Below are 24,606 nucleotides of genomic sequence, written 5' to 3'. Positions count from 1 at the left end.
GCCCGGGGCCCGGGACCTGGAGGCGGGGGCGCGCGGCGCGGCGGCGGCGGCGGCGGCACCGGGCCCCATGCTGGGGGGCGGCGGCGACGGCGGCGGCCTGAACAGTGTGCACCACCACCCCCTGCACCCCCGTCACGAACTGAACATGGCCCATAACGCGAGCGCGCCGGCCGCCGCCGCCAGCGCCAACAGCGCCAAGAGCAGCAGCTCCGAGGCGGCTCTCAAGGAGGCTGGAAGCGCCGCCGCGCTGTCCTCCTCCTCCTCCTCCGCGGCGGCGTCCTCTTCCTCCTCGGCGGGCCCGGGCTCGGCCATGGAGACGGGGCTGCTCCCCAACCACAAACTGAAAACCGTTGGCGAAGCCCCCGCCGCACAGCACCACCACCACCACCATGCCCACCACCACCACCACCATGCCCACCACCTCCACCACCACCACCACGCACTACAGCAGCAGCTAAACCAGTTCCAGCAGCAGCAGCAGCAGCAGCAGCAACAGCAGCAGCAGCAGCAGCAGCAACATCCCATTTCCAACAACAACAGCCTCGGCGGCGCGGGCGGCGGCGCGGCTCAGCCCGGTCCCGACATGGAGCAGCCGCAACATGGAGGCGCCAAGGACAGTGCCGCGGGCAGCCAGGCCGACCCCCCGGGCCAGCCTCTGCTGAGCAAGCCGGGCGATGAGGACGACGCGCCGCCCAAGATGGGGGAGCCGGCGGGCGGCCGGTACGAGCACCCGGGCCTGGGCGCCCTGGGCGCGCAGCAGCCGCCGGTCGCCGTGCCCGGGGGCGGCGGCGGTGGCGGCGGCGGCCCGGCGGCCGTCTCGGAGTTTAATAATTACTATGGCAGCGCTGCCCCTGCTAGCGGCGGCCCCGGCGGCCGCGCTGGGCCTTGCTTTGATCAACATGGCGGACAACAAAGCCCCGGGATGGGGATGATGCACTCCGCCTCCGCCGCCGCCGGGGCCCCCAACAGCATGGACCCCCTGCAGAACTCCCACGAAGGGTACCCCAACAGCCAGTACAACCATTATCCGGGCTACAGCCGGCCCAGCGCGGGCGGCGGCGGCGGCGGCGGCGGCGGAGGAGGAGGAGGCAGCGGAGGAGGAGGAGGAGGAGGAGGAGGAGGAGCAGCAGCAGCAGCAGGAGCGGGAGCTGTGGCGGCGGCGGCCGCGGCGGCGGCGGCAGCAGCAGCAGCAGGAGGCGGCGGCGGCGGCGGCTATGGGGGCTCGTCCTCGGGGTACGGGGTGCTGAGCTCCCCCCGGCAGCAGGGCGGCGGCATGATGATGGGCCCCGGGGGCGGCGGGGCCGCGAGCCTCAGCAAGGCGGCCGCCGGCGCGGCGGCGGCGGCGGGGGGCTTCCAGCGCTTCGCCGGGCAGAACCAGCACCCGTCGGGGGCCACCCCGACCCTCAACCAGCTGCTCACCTCGCCCAGCCCCATGATGAGGAGCTACGGCGGCAGCTACCCCGACTACAGCAGCCCCAGCGCGCCGCCGCCGCCGCCGCCGTCGCAGCCCCAGTCCCAGGCGGCGGCGGCGGCGGCGGGGGCGGCGGCGGGCGGCCAGCAGGCGGCCGCGGGCATGGGCTTGGGCAAGGACATGGGCGCCCAGTACGCCGCTGCCAGCCCGGCCTGGGCGGCCGCGCAACAAAGGAGCCACCCGGCGATGAGCCCCGGCACCCCCGGCCCGACCATGGGCAGATCGCAGGTAACCCCCGCGCCGGCCGGGCCTGCTTCCGCCGCGGCGGCCTGGGCGCGCGCCGCGAGCCCTAGTTTCTTTCTTTCCGCGTACTTTTTCCGCGTCCTCTGCCGGGGGAGGCGGGGGCGAGGCGCCCAAAGCCATCTTAACTCGCGGCTGCCTCCCTCGGAGGCCGGGGAGCGCACGATGTCCGAGCGCGCGGCCCGGGGACCCCGGGGCCTGGGAGGGGGTCTCGCCGGGGGCCGGACCGGGCCGGGCGCCGGGTTTCCCGGTGGCCGAGCAGCCCCGCCTCGCCAGCCCGGCCGGGGCGCGGGGCGCGGGGCCCGCGTGCGGGCGTCGGGGGCGGCCCCGCGAGGCAGCGGTGCGGGCGCTTTTGTAACCGGATCGGCGCTCCCGGCCGGTGCGGGCTGGACAGGGATATTGACCGGGTCTTCCCGGTTAGCGCCAACAATAAGCTCAAACTGGGGGAAGAATGGGGAACTTTGTCCTCCCTCCAGCCCCACTATGTTCCCTCTTAGCTTGCAAGGTGGAGGCAGGCAAAATAGGTTAGCTTTGTGGCCTCCGAGGGTGTTTTTCGTAGTTCTGCCCAGCCATGCCGAGATATTCGATGCGGACTTTGAGTTTGAGTGTTCGGTAGCCAGAATGAGACCCGCATTTGCAACGATGTGGAGGGAAAATATTCTAAGATAGATCGATTCGTTCCTAAGAGGAGCCAGGAAATCCATTATTTGGCCCAGGCTGCTTGAGATAGGAGTCACCTTCAACAGATAGGCTGTGTTCAAGGAACACATTCCGCTTAAATTGAACTTGTTTTGATCACGGACGAGGCATACGTTTTATTCAGCAAGTCCAGGAAAAAAGCAGAGCCGTGAAAATTGATCTTTGGGGATCGGATTTATGTGGATTTTCTTGAATTTGCTGGCACCCGAGTCCTCCAGCGTTATTAGGAAGTGGCCTGCGCTCTTGCTGTTTCTCGCTCGTAGGCTGAGCCTAAAGACTGACTTGATCTCCTTTGCAAGGTTTGGAATTTGAATTGTGGAGGTAAACTGGCTGTAATAGTCTCCAGACAGCTGCCTCCGAGTTGACATCTAATCTGCCATCTGATTGGCTCCCCTCTCACCATTGGGCATTTAGCACTGCTGATGTAAATAGAAGTGCTGAGCGGTACAGCCACAAAAATTCCTGCCACAAATAATAACTGAGCTCTATTACAAGCAGATGTAAGGTTGAATATTATTTAGAGCTTAAGTTATTATGAATCGTAGTTATTAATAAGAGGATTAAATACATAAAAACATTATGCTGGTGTCCAGGGTTGGGCATGTTCAAAATTCACATCTTTGACAGCCTCAAGATGGACATTGCGTAGAGCACTGACTTTAGTTGTAGGATGAGGACATGGCAATTGAAAAATAATTAAACCAAGAATTTTACCAATTTTGGGGCTTGTGAAGCTTTTATCAAAGTACCCTTCATTGATTAAACTATGAAAAACACTTGAATTATGTCAACACATGCAGTTTAATATAAAATTAAAAGTTATAACATTAGGAATTTCGAGATTCTGATATGCAACAGTATCTTTTAGTGGTATTTAATTAGCTTCAGGATAGGAAGTATATTTCCAGTAATTTGTGTGTTAACAGTTATGACCGTTTTAAGATGTTTGTGCATGCAGAGCTTTAGTTAGAATTGACATTATATTTAAAAAACATGAAGTGAGGAAACTATATAATAATTTTGGCAGACAACAATTAGTTAAAAGGGAAAGAGTGGATATTCTTGTGAAATACTAAAAATCATCTTATATTTGCTTCTGATTTGGAGAATACAGGAATGCCCCAGGAATCCTTTTTTTTCCCTTGATTATTTTGTTAGATGAGGTCATGTGAGCCTTATTTGAACTGCTCACACATTCTATTAGGGAAAACTATATTGCATGCAAGTGTTTCTGCCAAATAATTTTTCTTTCATAGACATCTTAATGCTATGAAAGTTTTTAAAATTCTGATCTGTTACAGAGGAATAGCAGTGGTTGTAATGTGTATTTTGACACTTTTATTTTAGGAAAGTGTATTTTAATAATAATCATATCTTCGAGGAGAGACGTGTCAGAGCTAATGCAGGACTGAATTTAACAGATAATCGTGTGCATCCCAGGCTGAGGATGTTAGTATCCACTGCTTTCAAGTCTTTAGTTAGTGGAGTCGTACTTCTAATGATAACATATTTTCCTACCCGTGATAGAAAACTTGCAATTTCAGTTTTTCTTTTTGATTTGCACAGTTAAAACATAGAGAAACCTTTTGTACATAAACCCGCGTAATTAGTTTTAAAGAGATTTGCTTTGTCAGCTTTTAAAGGGGCAGTTTAAAATTCACATCTTTGTAAGCTGGAAAGGAAGGATAGAGGCAGACGGAGATCCGTGTTACTTTATAGTATTATTTCTTAATGGTACCAATCATTTTAAGTATTTTGTTTTCTTGGAATGAGAGTGAATCCATTATGTCCTCAGTGTGACCCTTGGGAATAGCATTTTTATTTTTGAGGGGGGAAGAAAAATGACGGGCATATGACCTGGATTCACAGATTTCTTTTAGGTACCTTACCGTATAACACGTGGAATGTGTCTTTTTTTATGCTTTTTCTTTTTGGAAGGTTAGTATTATTTAGTATTTGTAATGACAGTTATACTAAGAAACAGTCATTTGTCCAAAATATTAAATTCCTACATAAGTATAGGTCATAAAATACTATTAAATCACGTTGTTAAATGATGAAATTTTCTTGTGGCTTTTAACACATTTAGTTTCATTTTTGATTTTAGGAATGGTTTATGTTGGGTGGCAGATGTTTTTTGTAATTGAGAACAAAACATATGCCTATACTCTAACGGGAGGGTCTTTTAAAAAAGTGAAATAAGCCATTTTACGATTCGGTTTGTTTTGGGTTTTTGTGAAATAAAGTATTCAGATAGAGCAGTCTCGAAAGGAATACTGAGGTCTGCATCACTAAGGTTTTATGATGTCCACGTTTGTGCTGAATTCCATTAATGCTATTTTAACTTCAGTTTTATAGAATACAATATAATGTAATAATAAAAAAAAAAGAGCCTTATTTACCATTAAAAGAAAAGTGATTAACTGGCTTACAAAAAGCAGGAAGTTACTGTCTGGTTCCTGATCACCTTAAAATTTGTATAAGACTCATTTTAGCGTAACAGCCCTCCCCACTTCCCCTCCCAATGAAATCGTACCCTATCTGAGATTTTAAATCTTGTAAAGAAATTTTTGTGGCCTAAACTGATAGATTTGCCGAGGTGTGGCTGGCTGGCTGCTCTCCCGTCAGAGGTGGAATTGGCAACTGTGGTTCGCAGAAAAGACCTATCATTTGAAAAAGAAAATGTAACAAGAATATCTATACAGTTTTCTGTTTCCTGAGTTATCTGGGGTGAAATTATGCATGGCTGGAAATTGTTTTCAGTGGGGATCCTGATTTCTGTGTACTTAGACAATTTTTTTTTAATGGCAACTACTCTTTAAGACAGCTATCACTTAAATTTACGTTTATATTAACACAAAATTGATGTGTATTCCAGGGAGTGACATATTCTTACCTTGGGTCTGTAATGAGAAACCCTCATCTTTCTTTTTTCTTTGATTTTGTTTTGTATCTATATTTAGGGAATGGATTTTTGTCAAGGCTTTTCATAATTGTTCCATTTTTCCCACTGTCATACTGTATCTGAAGTATCAGAAGTGTGTTATGAATAGGGAAATAATCCAAGTCACACTTAGGCACTTTTTATAGTGTACCTACCCTCTAAATATTGTGGTCCTTCATTGGGATTGAGAAAATAATATCTTGAGGCTGGTATAAAAATAGTATTAATTCTGGTTTGAGAACTGATTTTTAAAATGTAAGACAACGTAGAGAAGACTCTTAATATAAACTCATTTGGTGGTTTTCTTAGACACAGACACATTTTGAAGAAAACAGGTGTAATGGAATGGGGTCAAGTTTTCAGTTCTATTTCTCATGAATGCACTTCATTACTTTATAATTTGGGGCAGAGTGTATCTAAAAAAATGACTTCTGATGTAAGAGGACTTGCTTGTTTCCCTAGGATAAATACCAATATGACAGGCAAACCGAAAAAGATGAGCATTTCATTTATTTAACCCTGTCCTCTCCTGGGAAAAGTGGTTTAATTGAAAATTTGCTGGGGTCTGTGAAATTTTGCTACTTATTTTCAAGACTGATTTGGAGATGTAAATTTTGGATGTATTGGCATAGGGAACTGTTAGCTTTTTGCCCAGGGGCCTAAATCTAGGGGCTGTTTAAGACTGCACTGGACGGACACTGCCCAGGAACGGACCTGTGTGTTTTGATCCATATTTGAGGACTGGAACTCATGTTTCGCTTGTGTCACTTGCATTTTGGGCTGTGTGTAGATTAGTCAATTTGAGGCTTATATTTATGCTTGAGAGAACTGTTGTGTGTTACTTAAAACAACAGATTTCTGGAGGCTCAAAATGAATATTAATAACACTCAAATTCCATTAATTATTATTTTTTTCAATATTTAGATTTTCGAAGTGGATGTTACCAAATTTTTAGGACATTTTGGAATGCTGTTTATTCTCTAGGGGCACATCCACATCCTGGGTCTCTTTGGAACTGGGTAATATTTGGTCGCATGCCTTTTCAGAGGTGTCCTTTATCTGGAGATTTGTGCACGTTCTCAGTGGATATGTAAAGTGGAGCCGTGCACTTGCTGCGTATCCGTGCTTGAGGCTGAGGAATCTCGGGTCCTGGTTCCTTGTGGTGCGGGGGAGAAGTACCAGGCAAAGTCACTCATCCACTGGGGATATACTTATATGTCATATATCATGCAATTTTGATTTTTCCCGTTTGGAGGATATTTATACAAGACGAAGTGGCCCTTTTTGGTTTAACTGGGTGATTGAATTAATTTTGATCTAAAAACCTGGTATATACTTTAATGACTTTTTCTTTTAGAAATTTGATGAAAAGAAAATGATCTAGGTATCATTACCTGTGTATTATTAAATATCCATTTGTTTTGCCTTATGCCTCCTTTGGAAAGAATGGAACTATTAATACATATCTACTATAGTTTTAACAATTCATACTAATCGATTGAGTGAATTTATCAAGGTAAAATATTTGTTTCCACAGTAAGTTTTCAGCAAACATGTTCTGTTTTCAAAGTCTTTAACTTGGAGTAATTCTAAGAAAACTATTTCCTTAGAATTACTTACTTGAATACAATCCAATAGGCAGTTTTCAAACCCACTTCTGAATGGATCAATGCCAAGAATATTAGAAGGCTTCTGAGTTTGACAGATGAACTCATGATGAAATGAACTTATTTCATGGTTGATACTTATTGCTAGGAAAGAGACTAAAGCCCTAAAATCTTAAGCATATCTGGTTTACCGATAAACACTTATTTTAGGAAGAGGCGGCAGAATCTGGAATAGATCTGTCCTACCATGACAGTCCTTTTGGATTGAACTAGCTTCAGCCTCTGCCCACTGCTTTCTGTAGGGTGTTCTTCTCACTGTCTTGTCTGGGCCTCGAAGAAAGATGAAACTTGAGAACCAGACAGGGAGTCGTTCCTTATTAGATGACTCTAGAAGGGAAGCCATATTTGATGAAATCCAGAAGAAAATCCTAGACCACTTTTTTTTATATGGGATGCTAAAAAAATGATATATATATATATTTTTTATTGTGGTAAAATATACGTAACATAAAATTTATCATTTGAACCATTTTTAGGTGTACGGTTCAGTGGCATTAAGTACGTTCACAGTGTCGTGCAACCATCACCCCATCCATTTGCAGACTTTTTCATCTTCCCAAATTGAAATAAAAAAATATATATTTTTCTCTTTCTTCATGTAAGATTTTAAAATTGCTAGTTATTAATGTCTAGTGTAAGCAAAATAATCTTGTTTTATAACCATTAATCTTGCCTCTTCATAGTTTATTAGTAAATTCTTCCTCAAACGTTCCATACGAATGATAATGGGGGTTTTTGTTTGTTAGTTTTTAATCCGTTACTTCCTCCCAATTCTAGCTTTGGGGTAATCTTCCCAGATTTTATCTATTTGGAAATGTGTGTCATGGAAGTTAGTTGTTTCGTTGTCAGTTATGTCATTACAAATTTAAAAGCAGCTTTTTGAAGCCTTTCTGCTTAAAGTTTGGGATACTTTGTAGAGAGAAATCTGGGACTTTGTTAGATAATAGGATTTGGATATGAACTGTTGGCATCATCATTTTTTTTTTTTTTTTTTAAAGATTTTATTTTTTCCTTTTTCTCCCCAAAGCCCCCCCGGTACATAGTTGTGTATTCTTCGTTGTGAGTTCTTCCAGTTGTGGCATGTGGGACGCTGCCTCAGCGTGGTCTGATGAGCAGTGCCATGTCCGCGCCCAGGATTCGAACCAACGAAACACTGGGCCGCCTGCAGCGGAGCACGGGAACTTAACCACTCGGCCACGGGGCCAGCCCCGGCATCATCATTTTTCCCTTTACTTTTTTACACCTTCTTTTACATTTTTTGCTTCTTTTTTAAATGATTGGTTTTATGTTTCTCCTCTGTGAAAAATCACTTATAATGAAGATGTTCTTCTATTTGTGTTTGAAGTTTGGAGCAGCCCACCCTAGCAGCCCAGAGCCGCCCGCCAGACCACCGGTTGCTGTGTTCTTGCTCAGTGTGCCGCGCCCCAAATTTGTGCTTTCCCCCTCGTGTTTTTAATTCGTGGTCCTCAGCAAAACTGCAGAAATTTGTTATATGTGGAAAAATTCCTAAATTAAGGTGATTGGCCTTTTAATTACATTTTAGAGGCAGCTGCAAAGGGATCCCTCTTAGAGACTGGTTCATCTTTCTTGTGAACAGCCTTCTTTTGTGTAGAATGTTGGAACTGTGTTTTAGTTGCTATTGATACCCATATGTAGTTGCATCTTTATCTGATCAGTTATGTCCTTTAACATGGGATGCCATCGAGGGCAAAGAGAAAATGAAGTGTGATTTAAGAGCTTATCCTGGGAAGCAGCAATTACTTCTTAAGGTGTAGACATTTGGCATTTGTGTATGCTAGGAGGTGTATGTTAGATAAATATCTTCTCCAGACAATCAATTGGCAAATATTTATTGAGCACCCATTTTCTGCATCAGCCCTGTGCCAGACGCAGATGGTAGCCAAGGTCTGGGTACAGTTCAGGCAGGGACCTGCTGCAGGAGCCTGCTTCCCCTCTACCTGGGCCTGGTATTTTTGGCATCATGGACTGGCTCATTTAAAGAAAGTGCAGATAGCAAGCATGTGGGTCAGCTGTCTGTTGGCTTGCTTTCTTTGGGTAGGGGAGTGGATTTTGGCAAAACAAATAATTGTAGATTGTTGTGATATAGTGGATGGGAGCTAGTGACTCTTTTCCATTTCTCCCGATCCATTGCTGGCTTTGTGGCAGCGCAAAATATAGATCCACTACAGAGAATAATAACTAAAAGGAGGAAGATATCATCACTTTGAAATTTATAGAGAATGGTCCTTTTTCTTTTTCTCAGTTTTCTGCATTACATTGGCTCTTGGAAAAAAAGTTAAAACAGTCTGCTCAGATTTAGGAAGATACTTAGATTGCTGGAGTATTTTTGGTAACTGTTTAGATAATGTATGCTGGCTGAGGAGTAAATTCAGCGACTCCTTCTGGGTCCTGAAATAAACCTTTCAGAAAGCGAGGCATTGATGATTAGTGGAGGCTGTTCCAGAATTCTTAGTATCTCCTGTCTCTTTTTGTGATGAGCATCTTAGAAATTAAACCATTCACCATACTCCATAGCCTTATTTTGACATGATTGGTAATTCTAAAATTTATCTAGAATTTGACATCTAATTTCTGAAATTTTGAGATTCAGTGACCATATATTTATATATATATCAAGCTATAAAGCCATTTTAATATCCTTTAAATTTTCTGCTTCCAGTTTGTATTTTTTATAATAAATTCACTTTACCCAATGAATTATAAATGACCTTGGAAATAGAAATGTAAAACATTGGTACTGCTGAGCAAGTATCTTTCTGAAGAGGCAGACATGTTTCTCAGGAAACTGGTATGTTTCTTGTATGTTAGTTTGTTTCTGTGATTTTGAGGGTTTATGAGAATACGAAGGTAGGACGAGGCATCCTGATGGAATGGAGAGACGTGGGCTTGTTGGTCAGACTTTGATTCATTTGTAGGTTTCAGAGCCCATTCTCCCTGGGATCCAGCAGGTGCTCAGTTTCCTTACCTGGAATGTTGCCTGCTGGGTGGGGTTGCCCCTGAGGTCATCGAGGTATATCTTGTGGCATCTTCCGTGGCACTTCTTCTTTCCTCACCTGCCTTCCCACTGGTGAAGTCAAGGGGACCTGGGTTCTTGTTCTCTGCCCGGCCCTGCCGCACTTCAGGGTGTAGTCGAGGACAAGCCCTTGCATCCGTCAATTAGGTGACCCCTAGTCCCTCCCAGCTGTAAAATTCTGTGTTGCTCTGAATTAAAAATAAAATGAAATAAAATAAAGTGCCTAATCCGCTATGCACCACTGAACATCTTATTAAGCTACACTAGATCCCAGACATGTTCAGTGATTATAAACTGAGACCAGTGCAAATACACAGATTTTGTGAATCCTACTGTAATTGCCCTCACAAAATGTAGCTTTATACTGACTGGGACTCTTGTAAACGGTTCCATGAGTTGGTTTTGGTTTCCCAGTAGAGTCTGTGGTGGTGGACAGTGTGATTGGATCCAAGCCACTGTCCGATTCAGTCTCTCATCCTTAATATTGATTAGTCAGTTCTGTTCTCTGGCCAAGAATCATTCCTTTCTTATACCTCTTAGACTTTTGCACTTTGGTGATCTGCAAAAATGACTGGCTTGTTAGGGGAAGTACTTTTTGCAAAGGAACAAAGTTTCAAAAATATAAAACCAGGCTTCTTTGAGATTCTGGGTGGTGGGCTTTGTTCTCTCATCAGTTAAGTAACTTCTGTTTCTGCTTCAGCTTCACTGTACGCATGATTCAGATTTGGTACTTAGCAAGATTCTGATTTGCTCTATGTTATCATGCAGGTTTAGCACTGTTCTCAAATAGTCAAAACAGGGGATGTCCAATCTGAGAATGCCAAGGGCCTGCCTCAAATATGTAGAGCGGAACAGGTTTTTTTTTTTTTTTTTTTTTTTTTGTATACTGAGATTATAAAAGTATCAGGGACAAAATTTAATTCAATAATGAACAAATACTTACTGAGCACCACTTGGTGCTTAAGATACAAAGAGTAAATATAATATATGATCCATAGTTTTCCCTGGTGAATTATCATGGACTCCTGGTGTTTTGCAAAGTGGAAATTAAAATGAATGGCTACATTACTCTTCTGCAGTTCTGTACAGAAAGACTATATCCTTCAAAGTGCATCATCTGAGAACTGTTTGAAGAGGAGTTGGTAATATATCCAGACCAAACATTTCCTGCCGAGTGTATTGTGCATTTCCAATATCAGTTGCAAGGAAATCTGTTCAGTCCGCGTTTGACTATTTCACGTGTAAGGTCATGTGTATTTCATGTGCTTGGAGAGTGTGCTTAGGTGCTGTGACGTGGATGAGAAAGTGATCTGAATTTGGGTTTTGTTTTGAATATCATATGGTGGTTTTTCTGCTAAGAAATGACTTTATAGGATCATTAGCACGAAGGATTTAAAATTCAGTTCATTTACCTACGCTGAAATGAACAGCCTTGTATGTCAGGCTTTGCGACCACAGATTTGTGTCATTGTAGCTAGAGCCGGGCATCAGGCAGATGATTGTGGAGAGCCTACTGTGTGCCTGGCACCATGATGGATGATGGATCCCTGGGTGACTAGGGCCTGGACCTTGATGAATTGACTAACGACGAGTAAGCGTGGTACACAGTACAGTGTAAAAGGTTTGGGTGGGAGAAGTTCTGATATTAGAGGGACATCTCACATGACTACGTTGGGGTGGAGGTAGGAGTAGGAAGGCTATGCTAGGAAATCAGATCTAATAAACCAAGACCTGGTTGACAGCAGAAGTTAACCAAGTGAAGAGACGTGGGGATGGGAGCAGGGCCAAGGGCAAGAGCCACAGACATGCAGGTTAGAGAACCTGGAAGATTGGACATCTTACCACCCGTGTGATCTCAGGCAAGTTATTCACCTCGCTGAGGTTTGTAGTCCCCTCATTTCTAAAGGTATGGGAAAGAAAACTTAAGGCACTGACCTGTTCTAAGAAGTAGATTTGATAGAGAAGTGAAAGGAAACGGAGGGGCGTTTTTATGCAGTCAGAGAGTTGTACTTCGTGGGTAAGCAATTAAAATGAGTTACATGTGGTTCTGTATTAGTTAATTTAACAGCCTATTAGTCTTTCCTCTCAGAACAAATAGGTTAATATTTGAAGCTTATTTCTAATCCGGTTTCAGTTTTTTATTGCCTGATATGTTTACCTTGCCAAGTGTTTAGGAAAAGTAAGTTTTGGAGCAATTGATCGCATTTCTAAAATGTCTGCTGTAGTTTTCCAATTTTTTTTTTACAGTCATTTTCTTTTAACTGGTAGGGAAAAATAAATTCAGAAGATCGATAATTGGAACATTTAATTTCACCACTATCAACAAACATTTTGTGATCTTGGGGTAGGGGCACTGTACCAGATAAAAAGATGCCCAGAGAATGTTCAAAAATTGTTAAAAATTGTGGTACTCATTGTTCAACGTGGAGGAATATCCTTAGATTACTAAGTGAATATTGGTGATTAAAATAAATAAGATAGTTTGTGGGATATTTTTATTTTACTTACTATTCCGTTTAATTAGAAATATGGATTGAATAACTCTGGCCTCTTAAGCAATCTGAATTTTGAGTTAAAGGAAATTGGTGGTAGGCAGACAACTTGCAAACTGGTGAAATGGATCTTTGATTCTAATTAATTTTCCCCATTCCCCAATAAGTAGTTTATTATAGTTAACTGTTGAAAAGTTTTAAACATTGTAGTCACATTTGTTATGATTTTGCTGGGGTTGAAAATCTTCCCTTTCCCCACTCTTGGTGCCAACTCCCGTTTCATTTGACTGGATAGGGAAAACACCTAGGAAGATGCCGTTCTGACAGGAGGCAGAGATGTACTTCGTGAGTGTCTTGGTTTTTCCCCCTGGTGTCTCAGCTGGTATCCGTTATTCGTGGCAAGACTTTTCCTTCCTCCTCCATTAGGAAGTTTGTCACGAGTGTGAGCCCTTGAAAGTAGTAGTGTTTTCCTTTTATTCAACAATTAATTAGTGAAGATAGGATGTGAAAAGCAATTTTGTGTTTTGTCCTTTCTTGTGCATTAAGTTTGTATAATTTTCCATATTGCTGTATTATAAATGAGGAGAGAGAAGAATGGAGATGAATTTTATTGAAGGCAGTTGTATTCCAGTAACTGAAAGGAATGTTCTTTTTTAGTCTAAATACCCTTTCCTGGTGTTTCATGGTTCTTTGAAAAACCAACGCAAAGAAGTTGCCTTCAGCTGTTAAGATATCTGAGCCAACTGGTTGTCAGTATGCTGAAGTTTTATTCTTGGTGCATCTAGAAATTTCCTGTCAATGCGTTTTATGAAGAGGGAGGGGGTCCCAGCACGGCTAAACCCTTAAAGCTGAAATCTGGATTTGATTTGCATATGTGGTACTTCTTAGGGACTGTCAGCGTCTCGCACATGAAATAAACTAGGTAGCGTGTACGGCATCACATGATCAAAATATTTTTCCCCTTGCTGCTGCCAGAAGCTATCTATTGCTTTTCAACAATCTTACTTGTTGGGCATCATGCCAAGATGTTTAAGACAACCCCTTACGTGAGCTGTTCCATTCTTAACCTCTTTGACTGAAGTGCCGTGACCTTCACATATGTAGATTAGCCATGTGCTCTGTGAATTGAAACTTGCTGCCTCAGGAAGAAAGGGTTTTTCTTTTTATTCCACTGGGAATTTGACAGCCATTCATCCCTGACCTGGGCAGAGGTAATGCAAGGAAATTGGATTCAAATGGAACGCGGACACAGAACACAGGGCGGCAGGCAAGCTTTCTGCCTTGTCGAGGATGAAAATAGTCCGTGGTGAGGATAATGTGCTGATGTGAAGGATCTGAAAAGCAAGAGATGTGGAGAGAGAGAGATGCATAAATGTCGGAGTTTGGGAATAATGTCCTTTAAAAAAAGGAAATTGTCATCACGGGCATTTCTAATTAGTTTTGACTCTACTCTTTCTCTTTCTTTCTAACCGAAGTCTTTGAAATCTTTTTTGAATTTTTATTTCTTAATACTACTTGAGAATTAAATAATTCTAATATTGTAGGCAAGGATGGGCTTAAATACATTAAGTTTAGGCTTTCAAAAGTAGGAGTCATTAGAAAGTTGGAGAGATGAATATATCACCTGTATCTGAAAGAATCAGCCTGTTTGTCTTTGTACTATAAAAGTTTGAGATAAATTGATACTTAGAGGTTTACTCATGTGAGAGTTCTTACTCAGTTTTGTAATGATTAATAAAAGTAATTAACACGCAGTGAATTTTTGGATTTTTATTAGACAAAACTAGTTTTAAAGACTGTTTACTGTTGCTTTGTTAGTAAACATTCTTGAAAGTAAAGTAGGAGTCAGTATAAATGATAGTCATGACACTCGGTTAGGTTGATATGACAGTATTCAGAGGGAAGTTCTCATTATAAGAATAATGGGTCTGAAGTGGTACTCCAACTAGTTTCTTAGCAAAAGGAGGGGATGATTAGGGCAGCATGAAATTTACGAGTGCTTTTGTGTGGCTTTCAGCGCCGAGCCTTTCCTGTGTACATTAGGGCTTATGAAATATTATGGGTCAGAGCATCCGTTATGGGCTCTGTGGGAGGCCTCCTTGATGCCTGGCTCTTTCTTTGGGTGCAAAAGAGGACGTCTGCGTGGGGAATGTGCTTAATGAAAACAGTGGGCTAAGAGGAGGAAAATTATTCCCTGACTCAAGGAAGACTTGTTTCTTTTCTATATGAAGGTTAACAGAAAAATTAGGACGAGTGTTGGGTCATGATCCTGCCTAATGCGGGGCCTTTTGTGGATTTCTGTTTACACGGCAGACGTAAGGCGTGATAGTCCAGAGATGGCAGGACTCATGCCTTACCTGCATCTTTATGTGCAGTTGGGGAGATGGAGCAGCAAGTATGCCCAGAAAATTAGATTAATGCAGGGGTGGAGGTGAGCAGGAGTGGCCTGCACCGGAGATGACGGAGAGTATTTCCACTGGGTTTGAGCAACAGTGGCCAAGTGCAGAGTGGCCAACTGGAGAGAGGGGCCAGCTTGGCATGGATGAGGCAGGAAAGATGTCAAGGTGGTAGTGAGTCAGCAGCCAAACTTTGATGGCTTTTCTTTTTTTTTTTTAAAGGGGGACCTGTATAAGACTGTTGTGTGGGGACACCTGAAATCAACCTCGCCTTCTAGTGAGGCGTGACTGGTCTAGCTCCTACAGACACGCTGCATTCCATCCTTAGCCTTGTGAATACAGAACTGCAAGTTCAGAGAAAGACTTTTAGAAGAGCCCTAAATAATAGTGCTATCATAACAGCAACAAGAGTAATAATAACTCCAGTTATTGAGCACCTGCTATGTGTGCCGGACACACTGCCTGTGTTAACTGCAACCCTTTCACTAGTCTTAAGGCTGTCTCCCTGTCTTATAGACAAGCAAATGTTCAGTACCCAGGTTGGTCTGATGCTGAAGCCTGCATTCTCTCCAGCAAAGGAGTGCTTCTCAAACCTGGTGCCCATCAGAGTCACCCAGGGAGGCAGACAGGGTCCCCAAGCCCTCCCCCCAGGGATTCCTGTGCTCTCTAGCTCTGGAATGGCCTGTACACCCACTTCCGCCTCCCATAGAGGTTGATGAGCTAGAGGTAAAATTTAAGTAAACAGACTTCTTTGTTATCGTTAAGACGTGTAGAATTCCATTCTTATAATTGAGGAGCTTTTAGCATATTTTGGCTCCATGGTCATCTGAGACAAAAGAGAGGAAAAAATCTGTGTTCCATGGACATGAAGGTGGCTATTGGATTTTTCTGATAGTGTCACTGAGCATTAATTTACGTCCGCCTGTCCGGGGAACTCCCTCCCACGATCTGGGTCACTGCTTTGAGTTGAGTTATCACGGGAGGCTGTGAAGTAGCCTGCTGATGTTGAAAGAGGAGCGTAGATTCCCTTCTGTCTGGGGTTGTTTACATGCGGCGGTGACTGCAGTTTCTGGGATGGGGATGTGATGGACCAGCGTCTAGAACAGTGTCTGCTACATAGTATGTGCTTAATAAATATTTTTAGATGAGAGAATGGATGACTGGACCGGACAGCGTCTCAAGGTCACTTACTTTCAGAAATCAATAAGTCCAGGAAAGTACGAAGAAAGAACAAGGGGAGGGAGGGCAGGCGACAGTCAGGGACGGAAGATTAGAGAGGAGGGAGATCACAGGTGGCCAGAAGAGAGAACTTTGGAGTAAAAAACCAACCAGATAAAATTTGTTGCTCCTTAAGTGCCCTGAGTGAACTACTGTGGTGGTAAATGTTGTAAGACAAGCCCCCAAATTAGCATATCAATATAATCAAGATGTTAATGCGAAGTTAAAAGAACAAATGCAAGGCAGAAAAATCCTCCAGTTCTTTGGTGAGGTCATTTCGTGACATAAAGTCATGATTATTTCTGTCTTTGCTGTTGCCACATGGCCATTCTGCAGCCAGATTCACTGGTGCTGGGAAGATATTAAAAGCACAGTCAGGGGACCCAGTCGACGCCTCATTTCACTCTGTTCCTTACTTGGCTGGGGAACTTCTGGGCTGGCCAGGCTGAAGGATATTGGGATGGGGTCCCGAGACCCTTTTAGTCTTTCTCTTCCTAATTATGGCTGATGGTCAGGTACAGTGCTGGGAAATTTCTCCTTTATGTTGCCAACTATTCCTGTCTTTTAAAATTTGTTAATAAAACCAAATCTCACAGCTTTAAAAAAAAAATCTCTTTGGCTCATAACCTTGTCTTAGACAAGCGATGTCAGGTGAATTCCACATAACCAATGCTGCAGAAGTTTGAGCCATAGGAGAGAGTACGAAACTGGCTCTGCTCGGGGCTGTTTCCTGGGTTTTCGTCTTTTGCTTGCTCCTAAGTTGAAGGCTGACAGTATTTCCAAATGATGTACCTCCGTAATGCTGGTTTTAGCTTAGAATTAACTGAAGGCTTTCCTGTCTCTTGTTTCCTATTTTCTCGTGATATTTGATGTTGTTTTATTATTTATGATAATATTTCACTACTAGAGTAATCATGGATTTATTGTTTTTGAAGTTAATGCTGACTACACCTAATTTATCTCAAGCAAATGAATTAACAGTCTATTTTTAAGAACCTATAAGAAAAAAAAGAACACTGGTAACCCGTTTTTTAGGCTGTTGCCACGTGTCACAGGCGTGTCCTTTTCTCTAAGACGGGACCTTTAATTTTGTTTGGTTCTTCAAGCTTGTGGAATGAATGGGCATCTTTGGCATCTTAGCAGCCACATTTTAATCTTGTTTGTTATGATAAAAGGTGCATTTTGCCTAGAAAGCTCACTCCTGTCTGCTTGTGTTAGGCCTTTCAGAGAATTTCTGTGGAAATGTATCATTCATGTAGTGCTATGATTTTCAACAGTGCAATCTTAACATTAAAACAGTAAATCTTAACCTGAAACAGCTGAGAAAGCCCTAAGAAAAGAATCGTCACGCTGCTCAGGAACTTAACTCTGTTAGAGAAGAATAATAAAGCCATTCCCTCCTTTTTCAAGCATACACGATAGGTATTTGGTTTCCATGGTACCTTTCCTTTTTTCCGTATTATACGTGCAAAGTGGGGAAGTTCCTCACGTTACTCGAGCAGCTGTGGGCAGCAGGTTAGACGTGTGGGGCTCGTAGAGGCAGGCAGGTGAGATGGGTCAGGTTCTGCGAAGCCACAGAGAGGAAGCCAGCTGTGCCAGCTGGTCCCCCGTGACCTGAGGGAATCAGGCGAGAAGCAGGCCGAGCCTTACGTGCCTTGGACATCAGTCTGGCAGGAGGAACACTGAGTATAGTTATATGGGGATGTTTTGAGGGTTACCTGCATGCCCCAAAAGACCCTGGGGAAAAAGAGTGGGAAGCCAGGGTTGGGGGTAGGTGGGAGACCTAAGTTGATTGTGAGATACTGTGCAACTTTATGTATATACTCGACTCGTTCAACAAACAGCTGTTGATACCTGTTCAGATATTGGTATCTGCTCAGCACCTGCTGAGTGGCCGATAGTTGTAGGTGCTGGGGATAGAGCAGTGAGTGAAAGCCAGGCCCTGCTTTTGTAAGGCTTACCTTTCAGTGAAATTGGATCCCAGAGGCAGCAGAGTCACCCGTCCACATGGGGTGGTACCCTGTATAGTAGGGCTGGACAGCAGCACACGGGAATTCAAAAGAATTGAACACTTAGCAAAAGTTGGTTATTTTGGGGCCGGCCCCGTGGCCCTGTGGCCAAGTTCGTGTGCTCCGCTGTGGTGGCCCAGGGTTTCACTGGTTTGGATCCTGGGCTCGGACTTGGCACTGCTCATCAGGCTATGCTGAGGCAGCATCCCACATGCCACAACTAGAAGGACCCACAACTAAAATATACAACTATGTACTGGGGGGATTTGGGGAGAAAAAGCAGGAAAAAAAATAAAAGATTGGCAGCGGTTGTTAGCTCAGGTGCCAATCTTTAAAAAAAAAAAAGTGTTATTTAGTAATGAGGCCATATATGAGTACGTAATGAAAACCAATGTGTGAAGGAACCATCACAGTTATGTCTATAGTCTTAGAAATGCTCAGCATGCACCTCTGTGTCCCAGGGCAGTGGTCACACGTAGTGTTTTCCCTGTCAGTGGTTGGAATGGCAAATGGCAGCCCCAATCCTGCTGTCATTTCCTCCAAGTTAAGAGGCAGGCAGAGGGGGTGCAGATACTGAGGTTTTGATCTGACTCCACCGGGAGAAATCCTATGGCATTGTAACTCTTTGAAGGTGTTCAGTTGCTTTTGAATCATCCCGTATATTTAGTAACAGGCTGTGGTTTTGGACGTGTTGGGTTTGAGATGTGTTCCAAACAGCTAAATGGGGATGCTCGTAGGCAGACAGAAAATGGGGATGTGGAGTCGAGGAGGGTGATTTGGGCCCCGTGTGTAATGTGGGTTCTCAGCAGGAGGTGTCCGTTGAGAGGGAGATTCATGAGGTGGCCCTTGGGAGCCTGTGTGTGGAGAAGGGAGGAATGCTGAGGAGTTTGAGAGAGCGCTCACATTTAAGGAGAGAAAAGGGAGCTAACCAAAGAGCCAGAGGACGAGATGGAAAACATGGGGAGAATTCCACAGAAGCTGTGGAGGACAGAAGTTTCTGGAAGAAAGACATGAACAGCTGTGGTAAGCACTGAGGAATGGTCAGGTAGGCGTGGGAGGTGACATCTTGGTCACTGGGCCCTTGATGACTTTTGGAAAGGCCGTCAGGAGGGAGGCAGGCTGAGGAGTGAATAGGAAATGAGAACGAGGCCTCCAGACTGTTAGAAGAGAAGTGGGGCTTTTAAAAAATTTTTTTAATTTAACTGGAAGAGGGGTAATGAAGTCACTTTTGCTGTGCTGGGTGCTCCCTAAATGTCAGTTACCCTTTCTCCTCCCCGCCCCATGCACCAGGTGCTGTCCGGGTCGGGACAGGAGGGGGCCCTTCTCTGCCTTGTATCCCCAGTGCCTGATGCAGCGTCTGGCACGTGGAGGGACTCAGTGTGTGCTTGTCGAGGGGCCTCACGTGTTACATGAGTCTCTGATGTGATCCTTGCAGCATTGCTGTGTACTGGGTTTTGCTGTCCCCATTCTATAGATGCTAAGGCAGTGGAGGACCAGAAGGGCACCTGTGCTGTGACCAAGGCCATCGACTGCTGGCTCCAGGAGTCAAGCCTGAGTCGAGTTTACTCAAAGCTCCCCCGCCCTTTGACTTGGTTGGGGTGGAGGATATTCCACTGGATTTGTAGGCAGAGGGGGATGGGCCACATTTTTATCAAGCTCATTTACAAACATTTCCAGAAAATAAGTTTTGTGGTATATTGAACTGCCAGTATATTTTGGGTGCCCTTGATACCTTTGGTCAACTGGATCGTGACCATGAAGTAGTGAGTGAACTGGTCTCGTGGAGAGTCTGGAGAGACTTCTCAGAGCAGAGGTTCCTGTGTTTGGGGACGTGGCTTCGGCTGTTGCCACCTCGCTGGCAGTGATCTCAGGCGAAGGCAGTGGTCAGTGGGAGGGGACGTTGTTACACATTTTCTCATTATCCGCTCTGAAAACTTGTGTTTGAGAGCTGGCTTTCGGGACTGGCCGCTACAAATTCTGAAGCAGTTTGCTCTGTGTGTCTAAGTTATTCTTTGATGTTCAAATTGTTAATGTAAGACAAGTGTGTTTTCTACCATGTATTTATAGTGAAACCAGTCTTTAAATTACAACTCACATACACGTCCCCTTTCAAGTGTTCTGATTTTAGGTCACATTCCCTCGATGTGCCTGGAACCTCAAAGGGAAATCACTTGTTTTTCTGTTGTGCTGAAATATTAAATACTGAGTAATTAGTAATATATGAAATACTTTGCTGACCAGTTACTAAGTGTCAGGCACTGTGCTAAGAACCATATATGCATTATCTGTGAGTAGGTACTATTACTGTACCCATTTTACAAGTGAGTATACAGAGGTACACTCTAGATAAGCTGAAGGCACATTCTGGGAAGTGGCATAAGTACACTGTGAACCCAGGCATTCTGACTGCACTGCCTTCTCAGATATCGTCCTGCGCTTTCTCTCAGGAGTGACTGGCATGAGTAGAGTTAGACGAGTCGTCTGAAATTATGTTGTGGAAGCTGTCATCATCATGGCATTTTTTCCCTTGCTTGCTTGCATTTACATCACTTGATATTCTAGGAGGATATTGGAAAAGTTGATGAAGAAAGACACCCGCTTCCCATAGATGGAATGTCATTTGGTTAGAGCTGTAGAAAATAGTCTTCCAAGAAGCCACACAGTAGGCGGTCTGCCCCGCAGCCAGCAGGTGAGGCTGCAGGAGAGTCCTATCCTTCTTCTTGGTGTCCTAGGAGACATGGTTCTCAGGTGCCCCCCGGCAAACATTTTCCTCATGCGTGTTCCTTCTGCTCCACCAGATAGGAAGCAGATTTGAACTGAAGTGTTTTTCTCTTCTGATGAGCACGTGGAGGGGATCTTTATGCCTGGTGTAGTTTTCATTCCCAATCCCGGTTCCTAGAGAGAAAGCTCCTCCGAGTCAGGATGTGTCATGTGACCAAGGGATCCTTTTCCAGCAGAAAGCCTTTTTAGCATTAAAAGTACCCTCTAGATACTCTGCCCAGTATGGTAGCCACTAGGCACATGTGGCTGTTTAAATTAAAATTAATTAAATTTAAAAATTCAGTTCTGCAGTGGTACCAGCCACATTTTACATGCTTAAAAGTACAAATACAGCACAGAATAGAACATTCTTATCACTGCAGAAAGTTTTACTGGACAATGCTGCTCTAGAGACTCTGGGCGCATCTTGTAATTTTTAGAACAATTTAAACACACAATTACTCTGTGCTGCTCTTAGTGCAAAATGTGAGCTACTTGAATTTTGGATGGCTATAAATAGGATAGAGCTTGAATAATCATTAGTTTTGAAACTGTTTTTGTTATCCAGAGTACAAATGTGATGATCCAGAATTAAAAAATGAATGGAAAAACCCAATAAAACAATTTTATAAGATTTTTTTTTCCCCTGGAGTGTTCTGTCCAGGCTTCTGCTGTGTCATCTGAAGATTATAGGAACAGGAGGGCATCTGTGGTGTTCACTGTTTTTAATAGGAGAGAGGATGCTGCCGCTGTTTGGAGCTAAGCATGTAAAAGGCTGTTTTTACTTGGTTTTGTTTTTTATCCACTGAAAATAAATGTAAGACTGGTTAAGTGTTTTTTTCTTCCGCAGCGTTTGAAGGAAAGTACTTGATTTCTATCTGTGTCACAGTTTGAACTTTAACCATTAGCCTGGTTGTTGGAATAGGTTATGCGTTTTGCTGTGGAAAAAAATCGAATTGCTTTCTCAAGGTTGACTAAAATGTTTTAACTCTTCATAGCAAATGAGGCGTGAAGCAAATTGTCAAAAGGATGGAGACAAAATTATTGCAGTACTGAATGTTTAACTGGCTGGTGATGTTCTCCCGAAGGTGTGAGCCGAGTAGATAAATGTGTAAACGGCACCTTCCTCCTTTTCTCCTACCCAATTTCTCACGGCTCGTCTTCAATGGAGGACCTAAATCTGTGTCAGAAAAATCACAGCCCTTCTGAGCGTGTTAGATTACAGTGTTGCTGTGAGGAATAATTAAGAAGTACTATAGGCTATGGATTGGAAGAAATAAACTCCCTGTTTGCAAACATTTTACTTGACATCATCATTAGATGAAGCAAAAATAAATTTTTAGTGTTTCTGAAAAGCTTGATTGTGTGTAAAGTATGTCAGTGGTTCTTTATGCTCGTGTATGTCTTTCCTCATTCACTGTGCATCGTTCCACTCAGAATAATACCCTTTTTAGGATTTAGGATTTAGTTGTTGAATAATAATGCTTGAGCTGAAAGATAATGAAGTCTTTAAATCATGGAGCTTTTCCTTTTAAAATATCAAATGTTAATTTAAGGAATGGCTAGAGGTTTAAGAGGTGGCATTTTATGTTTTTGGCTACTCCTTCGCTTTTCATTTTGAAGCTTTTCTTTAGGTTCTTAGAATTTATTAAGATAGAGCAAATAGAAGCTTACAGCGTTCCTAGCCCACTAGGGCTTTTAATTTCAAACGTAGATCATAGAGCAGCGAAAATAGATGTTTCCATACAGAGTGTGAGGCGAGCAGTAGTAAATAAATAAAGATTATGCCTTGGCCTCATTTTCCTGTGGCTACGTTATTTTTTATAAAAGTATTTCTAGCATCATATAAGCAAAGGAGTGTATGAATGTATGTGTACACATGTATGTTCATGAGTCTGTCTTGTGTGCATTTATGTATGTGTGTACGTATTTCATATAATTACAGTATGGAAAATAGAGAAAAGCATGATGCTGTCACACTAATACCTCTGGGATTAGTTTTGCATCTTTCCATCTCCTTGTACCTCTGATGGGTATATGTGTGAGTAGGACTACTTTTTTCATCCTTTTATTTTTTTTAAACTTACTGCTATGGTGATAGGTTTAGGTAAGAAGTATGATAAATTGATTATACAGCTTCCAAGCAACCGTGTTTCCTTTTCATCCGACTGACTTATTGGGCTGACGCTAGGATGCAGGGGTGATTGAGTTTTTTGGTGTGATTTTGTGCATTTATTAAGCCTTTCAATGAGGATTTAAGAACCAGCGTTTTATTTATGGAATGTAGTCCACATTTATAAATTTATGTAATAGAAATGCATGTATATTTCCTGTGAGTTTTCACATATAGAGGAGTAATGGGTCTTGCAAAGATTGTGGTGGGTGCTACTTGCCTTTTTAAGAGGGAATCAAGATATTTTTCTCTCCCTTTTGATTTATTCTTCATCTTTGAGCTAGCTAGCTAGCTGTCTTCTGTCTGTCCGTCTGTCTGTCTTCTATCATCTTCACCCCCACCTTGTGCATATCTATGTGTCTCATATTTACCTAGACTTAGCTTTTGTTTTTGCATTTATTTATGTCCCTCTCTCCCCCAAGTGAATTCTCCTTTTGCTTTCATGGTCTGCTCTTTCTTGCTTTCATTTTGTCTTTTCCTTTTTTTTTCCTTTTCCTTTTCTTGATCCGGTTCTTCCTGTCCCTCCTCAGCTGCTCACACTGAGTGGGTCAGTTTATAAGCTTCAAATTCTGTGTCCTGCCCCGAGTGGGCATTCATAGAAAATTTTTCCTGTGCGTCTGTTGTTACCTTTTGCCAATGTGTATTAAAACTTTGGCTCTTTTTCTCTCTTACTGTCCCTGGTTTTTTTCCTCCCCAAACTGTAAATTTTAGATGAGGCAGTATTACTACTTGCCAGTATTTACAAAAAGACATGTAATTAGAACAAGAGTTTAACAAATGTGAACATCTTGCCGTAGTGCTGTAATTTATCCACTGACCTCTGGCCAGCTAACTAATGCTTGCTTATTGCAACTATGTGTTTGCTTGCTTATCTTCCTCTGGCTGGAACAGACCTCCTTCAGTTTACCCCGAATATCCCTATGTCTTCGTTAGATGCTTTTTCTGGGGTGTGGGCTTAGCCCCTTGGGTTTGAATCTTAAGGCAAATTTAGCAGAAACACTTGACTTGCCCCGCCTCTCGCTGGGCAGCGTTCTTGATGACGGAGGGGGAGACAGCCATCCAGGGGCCAGGCACTCAGTTGGAATCCCCAACTCTGCCACTTATGATCTGAAAACGGCAATGATTAAAGTGCTTCAGTGCTGGCTGGTTTGAGGATAGGCGAGGTGGTATATGTACAGCGTATAGAAAGCATTTTCTGGGTTGGCTGCTGTTATCACCGTTGCTGTTATTGAGGAAGGAGATTCAGTCTGTGTCCAAGGGCGGGTGTTGATCTGCCTCGAGGAGTATTCTCTCTGCGCTTGAAGCTCCTACCAGAAAAAGGTTTTCTATCCGAAGGCTGCCTTTGCTTTTATTTTCTTTCTTTTCTATACTTGGATGGCAGAAAAACATAGCAAAAAGAATCACATACACTTTGCAGCTTTGAAACCTGTGATGTGATTGTTTTCCAGTTCGACAGCTCATTCCTAATTTATAGAATGGCCACTTTGCCTCCATCACGTTCA

General features: G+C 43.5%; 1 protein-coding gene across 9 annotated transcripts in view; it reads left to right on the top strand.

Annotated features, from left to right (window-relative positions):
- Window positions 1-6: 6 nt before the first annotated feature.
- ARID1B (AT-rich interaction domain 1B) overlaps window positions 7-24,606 on the top strand; it is a 413,283-nt gene continuing 388,683 nt past the window's right edge. For all 9 annotated transcript variants that reach the window (XM_046669908.1, XM_046669910.1, XM_046669906.1 and 6 more), the window contains exon 1: window positions 7-1,699. In XM_046669908.1, the coding sequence (XP_046525864.1) occupies window positions 68-1,699 (1,632 nt within the window). In that variant the 5' untranslated portion in view covers window positions 7-67. The remainder of the gene's footprint in view (window positions 1,700-24,606) is intronic.

This window comes from Equus quagga, chromosome 8, assembly GCF_021613505.1.
Source record: "Equus quagga isolate Etosha38 chromosome 8, UCLA_HA_Equagga_1.0, whole genome shotgun sequence".
Taxonomy (NCBI): Eukaryota; Metazoa; Chordata; class Mammalia; order Perissodactyla; family Equidae; genus Equus; species Equus quagga.
The sequence above is the reverse complement of the archived record's forward strand: the minus strand, read 5'-3'. Positions and strand labels throughout refer to the sequence as shown.